Below are 13,945 nucleotides of genomic sequence, written 5' to 3' on the forward strand. Positions count from 1 at the left end.
ATAAAAGCCAGAAGTGTTTTTAAGGGACAACACTACAGATGTGGTTTTAAGGGATAACACTACAGATGTGTTTTTGAGGGACTACAGATGTGTCTTTAAGGGATAACACTACAGATGTGTTTTTGAGGGACTACAGATGTGGTTTTAAGGGATAATACTACAGATGTGTTTTTGAGGGACTACAGATGTGGTTTTAAGGGATAATACTACAGATGTGTTTTTGAGGGACTACAGATGTGGTTTTAAGGGATAACACTACAGATGTGTTTTTAAGGGACTACAGATGTGGTTTTAAGGGATAACACTACAGATGTGGTTTTAAGGGATAACACTACAGATGTGTTTTTGAGGGACTACAGATGTGGTTTTAAGGGATAACACTACAGATGTGTTTTTGAGGGACTACAAAGGTCAAGATGAGAAGTTTGTGCAGCCACTGAGCAGTTTTTGCATAGTCAGGGATTTTCCAGCCTGATCTCACGGCAATTCATACGAATTCTACGAGGTGGCTAATTCGTATGAATTCATACGACCTCACTCGTACGAATTAGTACGATTTTTTCTAAATCGTACATATTTTACGAATTGCCCAATTCGTATGAATTCATACGAATGACCTACCCCTGACCCCGCCCGTAAACCTACCCATCACGTGGGTTTAGACAAATCGTACAAATTCGTATGAGAGAGGTTGTACGAATTCGTACGAATTAGCCACCTTTTTATCACTCGTACGAATTCGTACGAATTGGTCGTGAGATAGAGTTGGGATTTTCTGGTAAACACCAGACGATGTGAAAGAATAAGACCATTGTTAAGAGGTGTCCTATGAGAAAGAGTTGACCATCAATTGGCAGAATGACACAATTAGAGAGACAGGCAAACGATGTAGAACTAAAGTGTGGACATTATGTCACTTGGTTATTGCGAAATAACAGATAAGAACAAGGTATAATAATTGCGTCTAGGCCAAAAGAAAATTCCAGCAGGCATCTCGGCTTTGTTGCTTTGTTCCATAGTCTTATTTTTTTTTACATTTTCTATTCATCAAAGAATCCAGAAAGAAAAAAAACCTATAACGTTTCCACAAAAATATGAAGCAGCACAACTGTTTTCAACATTGATACTAATCAGAAATGTTTCTTGAGCATGAAAACATCATATTAGAATGATTTCTGAAGGATCATGTGACACTGAAGATTGAAATAGACTGAAAAAAGAAAACTTTTATTTTGAATTGTAATAATATTTCACAATATTACTGTTTTTACTGTGGTTTCTATCAAATAAATGCCCTGGTGAGCAGAAGAGACTTCTTTAAAAACATTGATGAGTTCAAACCTCTTGAACTGTTGTGTCCAAATGCAACATTTGATCAAATATCTAAAGTTAAGGTGCTGTAGATGTACAGTATATATTAAAATAAGCTCAATATGACTTCTTATACTGAATATATTGTAATTCATATATTTTATTATATAAATATATTTTTTTATATTATAAAGCATGAAGTTATGAAGCATCCAAGAACGGTTAGAAGGGTCCAACAAGCAATTATTCCCTGACATTTAATTTGCTTTACGACAGCACATGATAAGCCTGGTATAACAGCCTGCTTCATTATTTAAAGGTGAAGTGTGTAAATCTAGTTAATCTTGCCGTTTTGTCTGGTGTCGACAGTGACACAGAAATGACACGTCTCACATTTAATGACTAAACGGTTGCATAACTGCCATTTGTCTTCCTCTAATGCTGTTCATCCGCGCAGAAAACAGCGTTGTTTCCAAGCAACAGTTAACATAAAGATGACAGTCTGGACTGTATGGGTCTTCATTTGTGTCAGCCGGCTGACATCTGCTGTGGGGACCAGTAAACACAATGACAAAGCTGTGTCAACAGAGCAACCGCCGCTTGAAGATGTTTCCATCATATCGACGGATGAAAGGTGAGAATAATAAATATTAAATATTTAAGATTAATAATAAATTCATACCCGGGTATGAATACAAACTTAAATACAGTAGTTGTAAATCATGAATGCTTTGTAATACAGACCCAAGGTTGGTCTCTATTTAAAGAAGACACTCAACATTATTGCTGAAGTGAAAGCACTTAAAAAATAAAAAAGTATAAAGTTACAGTACTTTAAAGTTCTGTAAAGCAAAGGTTCTGTACTAAACATTGTTTTATACAAAATATATATTTTACAAAATAATTTGGACTCTAAACTTGCTAGAAGATCAAAGCCATAAGTCTAACCAATTTGTGTTCCAAACTTGAAGCTTGAAATGAGATTCCTGTGAGATTTGGGCGCTCTACCAAAAATAGCCACCGGGTGACACCCAGAATCCACAATCTTAGTTCTCCTGTCACAAATGAATACATATCTGTCACAATATCTCTTCTATCACAAAACAGTGGCCAAATATGAAACCTTGAGTCTCTGCCGTTTATGTTTAGAAAAAGATTTCTTTTTTAAATGTAGATTTTGTCAAATTTGCAACATGACACTAGGGGGAGGAGCCCGCCAAAAAGGATTTAAAGAATGGTTTCCATGTTGACGTCATGTCCAGTTTTTAGGATGATTTTTGAGTGTTTATCAAGCATACCTAATTTAGGATGATAATTAAAATAAAAAGGCAAAGTGCCATGTGTTCTGCTACCGGGACACTGTAGGCAATTTCGGAGCAGCTAGCAATAGCAAGCTAGCTTTGAAAGCATGATATCCCACCCTCTCTTAAGAGCATCTCCAAAGCCACGGGTTCTTCAAAACACGTAATGAACGCGCGCAACAGTCGGCGTTAAAATACCTCATGTCTCAAAGCACATAACATTACAATAATAATGAACGTAAACAACTTACAGAGCTCTAGTTGTACCACCTGACTGCTGTAGATTCATTTAGGTGTTGATAGTGACATAGAAACGCATAATCCGAGTCTGAGAACGTCACGTGTTGCCATCTCTAAATTACGGTTATGACATGGCATGAACACAGCAAAAGCTTGCTGTTTTGGTTCAGGAGGAACTGTAATGGTCGGAACCGATTTGTTTTGGATCTGAGACTTCCACAGAAGATATATTTTTAATATTTAGACCACTTCTGCTGTCAGGATGTGTAGAGTTTCAACCAGAATAAATATCTGTCCTGCAGTATTTGTCCAAACATTAATCTGGAATTGCCTGCTTTGCTCCAGGCTATTAAAAGTGCTATTATAAGAAGTCATTCTGAACACACCATTGTGCAACAAGTTTATGGATGCAACATTTTCTTCAGGAAATTTAATTAGTGCTTTATCTTGCTGTGATCTTAGAGTCATCAAATGTAATGTTGTCCAAGATGTGCCTCACCCTATTCTGTGGAATAGGATATAGGCTACAGTGTTTTTAGACATGGGTGGATACCAGAACGCTTCCTAATCTCAAAACATCAGTATCAAACTCAAACCCATGCATGCCTGATATCTTGATGTCCTTAGGCTGATCCTTTTAAAGTAGTCTTTTCCGCTCTTCAAACACAACCTCTGCTTTATAAGTTTATCCTTTTGTTATGCCATGATGAGGATCTCAGCTTTGCACAGGCCGTTGTAACCCAAAAGCGTGGCCTCGATTTCCAACCTGTTCCTTATTTTAGATCTACAGCCACCCTGCTTACGCTCTCACTTCAAGTGGATGGTTTTGGATGTTCCCTGCACTGTGCAAACCAGATTTCTCTTGTTTAATTAAAAGTTAGCTAGAAAACCAGACGTCCTGCCAATTTCTGATCTTGAACTTTTCAGCGTTTTGGGTTGGGATGTCAATAACTCGTCTCAACGTGCCCCTGCTGGTTCTCTGTTATCAGGTTAATCAGCATTGTATTATTCAATGCAGGTCGCTGAGCTGTTTGGCTGCAATCCACTTCATTATTTACAGGAATGCTTATGGTGTAATTTTGATGATGTTCTGTCTCTTCCATCAGGCATGCTGATATTACTGATTCAAAGCGATTCTGTTACCCTGACAAGGTCACATGTCCAACAGCAACATATCTGCTGGCTGGTGCAGTCGCCAAAGCCACATATCTGGCGACTGCACCAGCCAGCAGATAATGTTATTGTTGGACAGGTGACCTTGTCAGGGTAACAGAATCGCTATTTATTTTTCATTGCAGTACAATGGGTCCTGAAAGGACTTCATGACCCATTGTACTGCAATGAAAAATAAATATGTGTAAATATTTCCTCTTTCAGCAAAATATGTCTTTTAATAACATAGGCTATGTCACCTAAAATCTAATAAATTTATGCATAAAGTGTGTTGGAGAAGCTACTTTGAAACTGTAGCTTGCAAAACTACATGATAATCATTCAAAAATTAAGCTAGTTAGGCTATGCATGCAAGCTACAAAACTACACTGAAAACTTAAGGGGCAATATCCGGTAATATGTAAAACTATAACAATAATATTGAATAGTTATAATAAAAAGTATAACTATCCAATACTTTATAATTGAAACGGCTGTATTTTGCTGGCACAAAAACAAGGCGAGGTTTTGAATGAATGAACTATCACAATTAGGGTGACGGTATCAGAACAGGTAGCCTAAATACTCTGGAATACTCGAGGTTAATGTAGGCTATAGTAAATTGTATTGTAGTAATTTACATAACCAAGTGAGAAAAAATATATAAGGACTTGAAACTGTGAACTATTTCTTTTATTATTTTACCTTATATTGATCGGGCCTTCCAACGTTGCAGAGAGAGCGAACCATTTAGAACGAATCGATTCACTAGAATGAATCGGACTCTCCAACGCTACATATAAGAGGGAGAGCCGTTAGGAAGAACCGATTTCTTAAAATGAGGAGGCTATGTTCTTTGCAGATGCCTCTGTTGTGGCTGCTGTTCAGAATATTACTTTGATTATTGCCTAAAGACACACTGCCCTCTTGTGGAGGCCACTTTTGTCTCTCAAATAAGCACTGAACTTTAAAATATCTTCAGTTGTATGTCTTAGTTTTTTATCATTACTTAGCTGCACCAGACAACTGACTTAGCCTAGCCTACTTTGTTATTCATACAGTATTTTATCATCATTAACCTTTGTATATTATGTATTTACATCTTCGCATGTTTTTGTTTTATGCATTGAAGGCCATAGCAAGGGTCTACCTAACCAGACAATGACGCTAGCCATTGATTTCCATTCCTACACTGGAGTCAAAGGCTGCCGTTAACTGTCTGGTAACCAACATTATTCAAATCAAATCAAATGTTATCTATCTATCTATCTATCTATCTATCTATCTATCTATCTATCTATCTATCTATCTATCTATCTATCTTGTTGCCTTGCAGTACTAAAATGACTAAAACTCAAGCTGTAATATATTTTACATTGCTCCATTCTTCATGCTCCATTCTCTTCAGGTTTAACACGAACACATTAGTGATTTTCCCGGTGTTTTACAGTAGGACATTTCCCCTGTCGATCTCCTGTCTGTAACATCAGTACTTTTGTCACTACAGTATGACTGACTGTAATGTGAAGTGTCTGCTGTCATGAGGCATGTGACATCACTTCTGCATCTAATGGGTTCTCCAGAACTGAAACATAAACAACAGAGTTGTTGTGTTGTTTAATAGGAGCAGTATTAGGCCATAACAGATACGCTCTGGTTTCATTGTATCAGATAACTGTTCTACATTCAGATTGAGGTTCATATATGAGTCATATATTCTTATAGATGAGTCATACAAGCAAAATTAGAACAATTACAGATTTCACAGTTTCATTCTTAGTAATGTTTCTGTGTGTGGTGAAAAGACATTAGAGGGGAAAGTCATTAGTAATAAAGAAATCCCTCAAAACAACCCCTAACATGTACATGTTCAATCAAAGCTTTTCACACCATGCTTTACCTTGAAAATATGCATACAAAATATTTAATGGAACAATCAAAGCTTTTCACATGCATGCTTTACCTTGAAAATATGCATACAAAATATATAATGGAACAGATTGACCACAGTATACAGTATTAATATTCCTGCTGGGAAATAAACTAATTTAATTTAGGTTGATGACGTCCAAATCAAGCCTTTCTTAATGCTGTCATGATGACTTGAGTTTATTTTACACATTCTGATGTAATGTTCGCAACCTTCCATTCGGGATTATTTTATGTTTCTTGAAAAAGAAGTTAGTTCTGTAACATTGAAAAGTCCCACATTATCTTTATGAAGTAAGAAAATAAATGACTAGGAAATGAAACACAAATTAGTCATTCAGAGCTGACAGAATCTCAAACTGACTACCACAGACTTTACTTTTGAAGGGAATTTTGTAAGAATAATTTTTACTATTTTTTTGGAATTATCCCTCCCACCCACCCAAAAAAAAGTCCAAGTTGACACGAGAACACTTCACGCCATTTCACTTTTACATCCTGCTTGAAATCAAAATGGATTCAAAATTCTTGTTTCTTTTTTATGGAATGTTGCATGATTTATCCGTGCACATTGTAAGGCTAGTGCCGAGCTGTCTGGACCAAGAGAGGGCCACTCTCTGAGAAAACAAAACACTCCTTCTGGAAATTAACATCTGAACACTCTCTTGCAAAAATTAGCATCCCCACCCGAGACACAATCACACCTCAGTATTTTCTCATCTGCATTCCTTTCCTCTCTTCTCTCCACATTTTGAGATCACCTAAAATTCACCCAAAATGGTTCATGTGAACAATTACCATACAACACTCAACATGTTTGGTATCATTGACAATGGTCTCATCTTCACAGAAGTAAACCAGAAGGTAATAAAGGTTTTAGGAGTTTAGAGATACTTTGCTTACTGTGGTGGGTGTGTGACCTCTCCCAGGGTCTTTCATCTAAATGACCTTCTGTCCTCAGTAAGGTGGTAACTACCTAGATCTGGGACCTTGATCAATGCAAATTCCCACTGTTAGCTCATGTCTCCATGGAGGATGTTTTGTCATGGTCTTGGTATTTAAAGAAATGCTGCAAAAGCCTCAAGGCGATAGCCAGATCAGATCTTTCAGACACTCGGCATTATGTATTTTTCTAATGTCAGGTAGCCTATGCATCTTTTACTCTTTAATTCTGAGCATTTGATGTTTTGTATTGGTCATTTTGAATTGATTATGTAATTGGCATGATACATAAACCTGACAATAATAAATTATTACAATTGAGTTTATTCTGATTGACTCTGAAATGATTAACTCTAGATAAAGTAAAGTCCATAACACCACAATTCTACACTCAGGTTAGTAACGGACTAAAATTCAAATTAGGTGGAGCAGAGGAAGACTGATGTTTTATGTTTTATGCGCATTAGTCATCATGTTAGACTGTAGAGGCTAATAATGGAATTTCCATTTAGAGCAACAAAGTGTTGTTAGACTAATCTAAATAGTGTGAGCCTCAACCTCTGATTAATGTAATATCTAATTGTACATGGGAAACCATGGCATGATTATATAAAGTTACCATTAGAGGAAGTTAAGTTGGTGAGCTTGGTAAAGACCTCTGGTTAGATATAGTCTTACCTTAATTAAGTGTTCTACGGGGACTAAATAGCATACTTTTAGAAATAAGCAAGCATGGTGTGGCATCTAAAGGTATTAGTCAATCGCTCATGAGCAAGACTGAGGAGTTTGTTATGATGAGATCTGTATATCCGGCTGGTGCGAGACTCGAAATGTTATGGAAATGTTCAAGTGTAATTTGAATAAAGAGTTAAACAGAATAATCAAATGTGTAGGTGAATTATTAGACCATTGGCCAATAGTCAATTAGCGTTTTAACGTTTAAATGGACTCAGATAAAAGTTTATTTGGAATAAAATTACTTTTCCACACTGAAAAGACCAAACGCGCGAGAAACCTTCACCCGCACTATTGGAAACTGTCGTTGAGCCAATTGTGCCAGCTTTACAACATCATTATTATTATTTTTAATTCATGTGTCCTCATAATCTTTAATCAAAATAACTTCCCCTTCCTCTCACAGCATCATCTCTTCTCTTCTCTGATGATGCGTTAACTGGCGTGAGGGCAGGGCAACCTGTCACTCACATGAAATCCACCAATAGCAAACCACAACCATCCAATCAATTCCCAATGGACAAAATCAAGCCCCGCCCTGCATTTGTTCTTGTTCGAGAAGCCGTTTCACTCGGATATACGTCACAATAGGGAAGAAAAGACTATCACAACTTCTGATTCATGCCGACTTTAATTTATGACACATGAGCTCTCTGGAATACTTCATTCTGATTGGCCTACCTCAACATTCTGCTGTCACATGATTCATTCAAAACTTTGTTTTCTTAGCTCTAAGCTAATAAGCTAATCTAAGCAAGATAGCACAATACCCCGTGAAGGTTTATTTTGCTGACTGTACATTATCACTTATTCCAAGTTCACACCACTTTCCTTCTCAGCCTCCTCAGCGCCGCCAACACAAGCTTGTTTGTTGTTTGTTTTCTTGCTGTGGTTTAGTTAGGAAAGAGCTTGATCTCTCTCACCCGCCAGCGGCTGATGAACCACCACGGCAGCAGGAGCTCAGTAATAGATGCATGATGCTGCTTGCACCTCTGTTTTCCTGTCGATGTGGTTGCTTATGCGGTTGTTTTGCTTCGTCCTTTTGAACTTCACTCTGTACCACCTGTCATGTCGAGCAGGGGTGTTAAACCTAAATGACACAGCGGTTAGCCACATGGAAAAATACACTTCAGATCGGATCACATAGGCTACATGTAAACCCACCTGACGGGGAAACACCTCATGTAAACATCAGCCTATGTTTTATTTACTTGACCTATTTGTGTAGAATGAGGGTTTTCATTTCACCCAACCGGTATGTCAATTGCAAAAATAGGACGTGTGTCCTTTTGTTGTAAAATATCAATTGGAAATTCATGACATCATTATGTTTTTGACAATATTTTGATAATCAAGCACAGGAGTTGACTGAGGGAACCCTGGCCCAGACTCAGACAATAAGCAGAGACACATTCATTATTTTTTATGATAGGTTTATTTGAACCAAGAAAATGCTAGGCCTAGGCCTATATAACAAACACATTTAGAATAGGCCTATATATATATATATACTTTATCTTAGATGTGATTACTCCATCTGACAAAACTATATATATATATATAGTATATAAATTATTTATACAATTAATCACGATTAATTCATTTGACAGGACTGATAAATATATAATCTACAAAATGTGTGCGTATATAAATGTGTGTGTACGTAATATGCATATACGATATATATATATATATATATATATTTTTTTTTTATTAAAATATCTTTAATGTCCCCAAGGGGCAATTTGGTTAAATATATTGTGTATACACACACATGATCAATGATTAATATTCAACCCAACACTGTGTTTATACTGTGTACATTACATTATTTGTTTATTGATGGTTTTATTTTGTTTATTGATGGTTTTATTAACTGAACCAACCACAGATGAAATTAAGTGTATAATATAGGCCTAATGTAAAAAAATAAATAAATAATAGCCAAATGAATACATGCAAAAAAATTTTCATGTATTCATTTGGCTATTATTTATTTATTTTTATTACAATATTGATAGCGATACCTTAGTTGGACCCATTTTGAGCTCATAAGAATCCTTAAATTATATTTTTATTTTGTTTCAGTCAAGATAAACTGTCAATCTTTTTTTATTTTCATTTTTCTATGAGCAAACGTACTTTCCGCCCACAATCACCACGTCACAATGGCCTGCCCATGACGCAGGCTGAGCGCGCGCCGCCGTCCCTGCTGCAGTGGCGCTAGTGAGTTGAGCATCAATAAAACACGGCTGAGATGTTAGGCATTGTTTGTTTTGCGTGCTTCATTAGCTCGTGTAAACGCTGAAAATATCTTTGTCTCTCACTATGAATCAGCGGAACACACCAGTTCTGCATTTCAAGGGCTCTGCTAGGCGTTAAAGTCGTTGTCGTCCTTTAGGAAAAGGTGTTCATGGTGTTATTATTTGTGTAGTGTGAGGTGCGCGAGCGCGCGTGCGTCTTGTGGAGCTCCAGGAGGATTATATAAATTTTTAAATGCACATATTTTAATATTTATCGATCTGCTCGACAAACTAAGTTTTGTAGCCAACTGACAGCTGAGTATTTTGCTATACATCGCCGTCGGATCTTCGAAGCGCGTCGCTTGGCTGTATCGGGTGTGCGATTTGACGCTTGGATACGCTTTTGGACAGAGACTCTATACTGGACCACGTATATAAGATTTGTTAATGTCCTCGTGAGGAACTCGAGCTGAAGATGTGGGTGAACCCTGATGAGGTGCTGTTGGCCAGCGCGTTATGGATGACAGAGAGAGCGAACCCGTATTTCATCCTGCAGAAGAGAAAGGGCCATGGAGACGGCGGAGGAGGACTCGCGGGTAAAGCCATGATTACTGAATCTACTGCTTGTATGCTCGTGTTATTTATGATGACAGCTTATGCACAGGTGTGTTTCATTCATGCCTGTACAGTCACGTGGACGCGTGCTGGTTTTGGTCGCGCCGCGTGAATGGTGAGGCGCGTGCGCGTTTACCTGTGTGGTCAGATGTGATTATAATATATTTAATTATTTGTTAAATGTATATGGCATTTTCCCAATGCAGTGCATTATTTTTATTACCAATTATATCATCAGCATAATTTAAAAATATTAATGTTTCATATTTATTAGTATGTCTACTTTTTGCTGTAATGACATGGACGAGTTTTTGCAAAACTTGCTTATCCTTGTTATCCAGTATCTTTAATTTGTCAAACTCCTAATGCTTTGAAAATGTTTAAGTTAGATTTTGAACTAACAAGAAATATTGATTGATTTGAATATTCATTGAACAGGATAAGAAAATATGTTTCCAGCTAGTTACAGTGTTCCTCTTGACAACAGTTATTATTCAGACTGCTGAGGCCATCCTTAAAAATATTTTGGTTTGCAGTAACAGCAAAAAAAAAGAAAAAAAGGGTCGGTAGGTCGGTCTATATTTTTTTATATATAAAAAAAATAATATAAAAAAGTATATATTTTTTCATTTAAAAAAAAAAAATCAGGGTCGGGTGACATTAGGTGACATTTTTCACCTATGTCTAAGGGCTGTTTACACCAGGCCACTTCATGCGTTTTCTCAGATCGGATTGCAATCTGATTTATCAAAACGATTCCATTTACACCTGGTTACATAGGCTAAATGTGTGTTGTTTTTTTGCGGATATAAATCCGATCTTCAATTACCGCTATATGTAGATTTAATGGAGTGCACGTCACCGAAAGCAACAGTTATGACTACATTATTTTATTTATCATCAGCTAAAATTTCTGAATCAAAGCCCGCAATAAGAGAAAGCGGAAACAGCCCTGGTAAGATCATTTCGTTTCTTTACATTTAATGATGATGATTGTGTGTTAAGCGTCAGCGACTTACTTTCACTTTGATTTGCGATAGTTTGCACGTTGATGCTCAGCTTCTCATCGCGGCAATGCGTGTTGCAGTAGCGTCGTCATATCTGACTAAAACATGACATATAGCCTATAACACGCTCTCGCATGTTTATTTTTTAATAAACCATATTCAACAACATATAAAAATGAAATAATCTTTAGAGTAAAGCCGCAGCCATCATTACCAAGCGCGAACAGTGAATGAAACGAAGCAAAAAAAGCCAGTAGTGTGACATGCGTTAACGGTTAACCAATGGTGTAAACATAATCATAGATGACGCGCCACGGGTTTTTATTTAAAAGAAAGAACGTAGCTTATGTTTGTATGTAGGTCTAGGCAATTTATATTCACAATACTTAATAACTAATATTATTTTATTGCATTTGTATTAGTTGTTTGAAGAGTTAAAAAAAAATCTGTCGGTCTTAACGCAAGTTTACAACCGGCAAGTCGGTCGGACTGAAAGGGAAAATAAATAAATAATTGGGTCGGTACTAAATTGACAGGGTCGGTCGGGTTACGGCAAACAAGAATATTTTTAAGGATGGCCTGATACTTGGCTGAGTAATCAGAATCAAGTTTTCCATATATTTAGTGTGTGCTATTGATGTATGGTTGTGCATATTGGCCTATATAGACCCATGTGGATCTAAAAAGCCTCATAATCATATTATATCCATGTAAACAGGCCATGCTGAGATGTATAGATGGATTCAAGCGCCATATAAATGCATCTTAGTATTGTTTGTGTTGGATGCTTCTTAATGTGGCTGTAATAACCAGTGGTTGACCCGTTTTTTCAATGGCTGATACTTATGTCTAGATATCAGTTTGGCTGAGTGAAAAAATATGCTTAATTTAGAATTCAATTTCAGTAGATTTTAGTACTGTTCCACAAACTCAATTGCTTTGATAATATCAGAATGACCAAATATTGGTTTATTAATTGGTATGGCGGTATAGAGATCCATCTAATGAGCCACTAAAAGTCCTTCTAGTAAGATATTAGTGGCCAAACAGGCTTCGTATGGTTCAGTTTATTATCACTGTCCCTGGACAGAAAGCTGATCTGGTTTGGGGTTGTGAAATGTGTTTTATTGATCTCACCTGCTGACCTGGCCAGTGTTTATAGGTGGACAGGTATGTGTGGCGCTCTCTGTCAGCCTCTTTATCTCTGATCGACAGATATCATGCTGGAGCCTTGAGGGGAGTTCTTGAAAAACAAGGTGTTTACGGGTAAAACTTGGTGTGGATGATGGCAGAGATCAAATATTGTAAGCCAAAATTTTGCTGGGATTTGTGCGTCTGCCTCTTTTTGTCTGTCAGTGAGAAAAGACAGACACAAAGCGTACTCTAGCGAGGAAAGATGATGTCATTGTTACATAAATGTGCGAGCTGTGTGCCAGTTGCCAGTGAGAGTCAGTGAGCCTGGCACGGCCCAGAAGACTGACCCGGAGAGTCTTGGGTAGCCGGCGATTGGCCAAAAAAAAAGCATTAGGAAAAACAAGCACATGTATGTGTTCGGTATGTTTGCATACGTCAAACCGAAATATCTTCTGAATTTTATTTAAACGTGACTTTTTTTTTTTTTTTTTTTTACAAATGAACAAATACTATATGTAGTTATTTAGATGATAAAAAAAAAAAATTGTTATTGCTTTGATTATTTTCATTTAGAGCATAGGTTCTTCTACGTCTTCTATTTAAGAGCAAAAAATGACAACTGAGAACTCGCTTCTTTCTCCTTGACAGCAGTAAGATTACATGTAGAACACGTGGAGGCGTTTGCTTCGGTCTTATCTAAATCTCAGTAGAAATTCTCCCACATGTGTCGTCTCTACAGCAGTGATTCTCAACCTTTTTTACCTTTAAAGATTATATTTGACCAATATAATACATCTGACCAATCAGAGCAGAGTAGACCAATCACAACAGACTGGGTTATCTGACCAATCAGAGCAGAGTAGACCAATCACAACAGACTGGGTCATCTGACCAATCAGAGCTCAGTAGACCAATCACAACAGACTGGGTCATCTGACCAATCAGAGCAGAGTAGGCTTAGACTGACTACTTTATCGAACCATTTCAGACACTATGAAAAAAAGAGGTGATGCTGCAATATTTATAATGAGAATTTCTTTGGCCATTTTTTATGCATGTAAATCTGCTGTAGTTGTAGGAGACTCTTTATATAAAACATTAGGAACCTTTAAAATAGCATAATAGGGGTATCCAGCACAGTTGCCTTTTAGTCCAGGCCATTATGCAAAGGCTTCAGGCATCAGTCGGAGGCCAAGCTACTTTCCTGTAGTTAAATACCCATAAAGTCAACAGCTCCTTTGTGTTTTTTTAATGCAATCCAATACAGTATGTATCAGGTTGATGCTGGATATGGATTTTGTCCCTGCGCTGTAAAGGCTGTTTGTCTCTCAGCAGG

General features: G+C 37.1%; 1 protein-coding gene across 1 annotated transcript in view; it reads left to right on the forward strand.

Annotated features, from left to right (window-relative positions):
* The first annotated feature begins 9,821 nt into the window (after positions 1–9,821).
* The window catches only part of tbc1d9 (TBC1 domain family, member 9 (with GRAM domain)), a 33,079-nt gene continuing 28,955 nt past the window's right edge, over positions 9,822–13,945 (forward strand). The window contains exon 1 of the mRNA XM_084400240.1: positions 9,822–10,449. Coding sequence (XP_084256366.1) covers positions 10,329–10,449 — 121 coding nt within the window. The 5' untranslated portion in view covers positions 9,822–10,328. The remainder of the gene's footprint in view (positions 10,450–13,945) is intronic.

This window comes from Rutilus rutilus (genome assembly GCF_951802725.1).
Source record: "Rutilus rutilus genome assembly, chromosome: 2".
NCBI lineage: Eukaryota > Metazoa > Chordata > Actinopteri > Cypriniformes > Leuciscidae > Rutilus > Rutilus rutilus.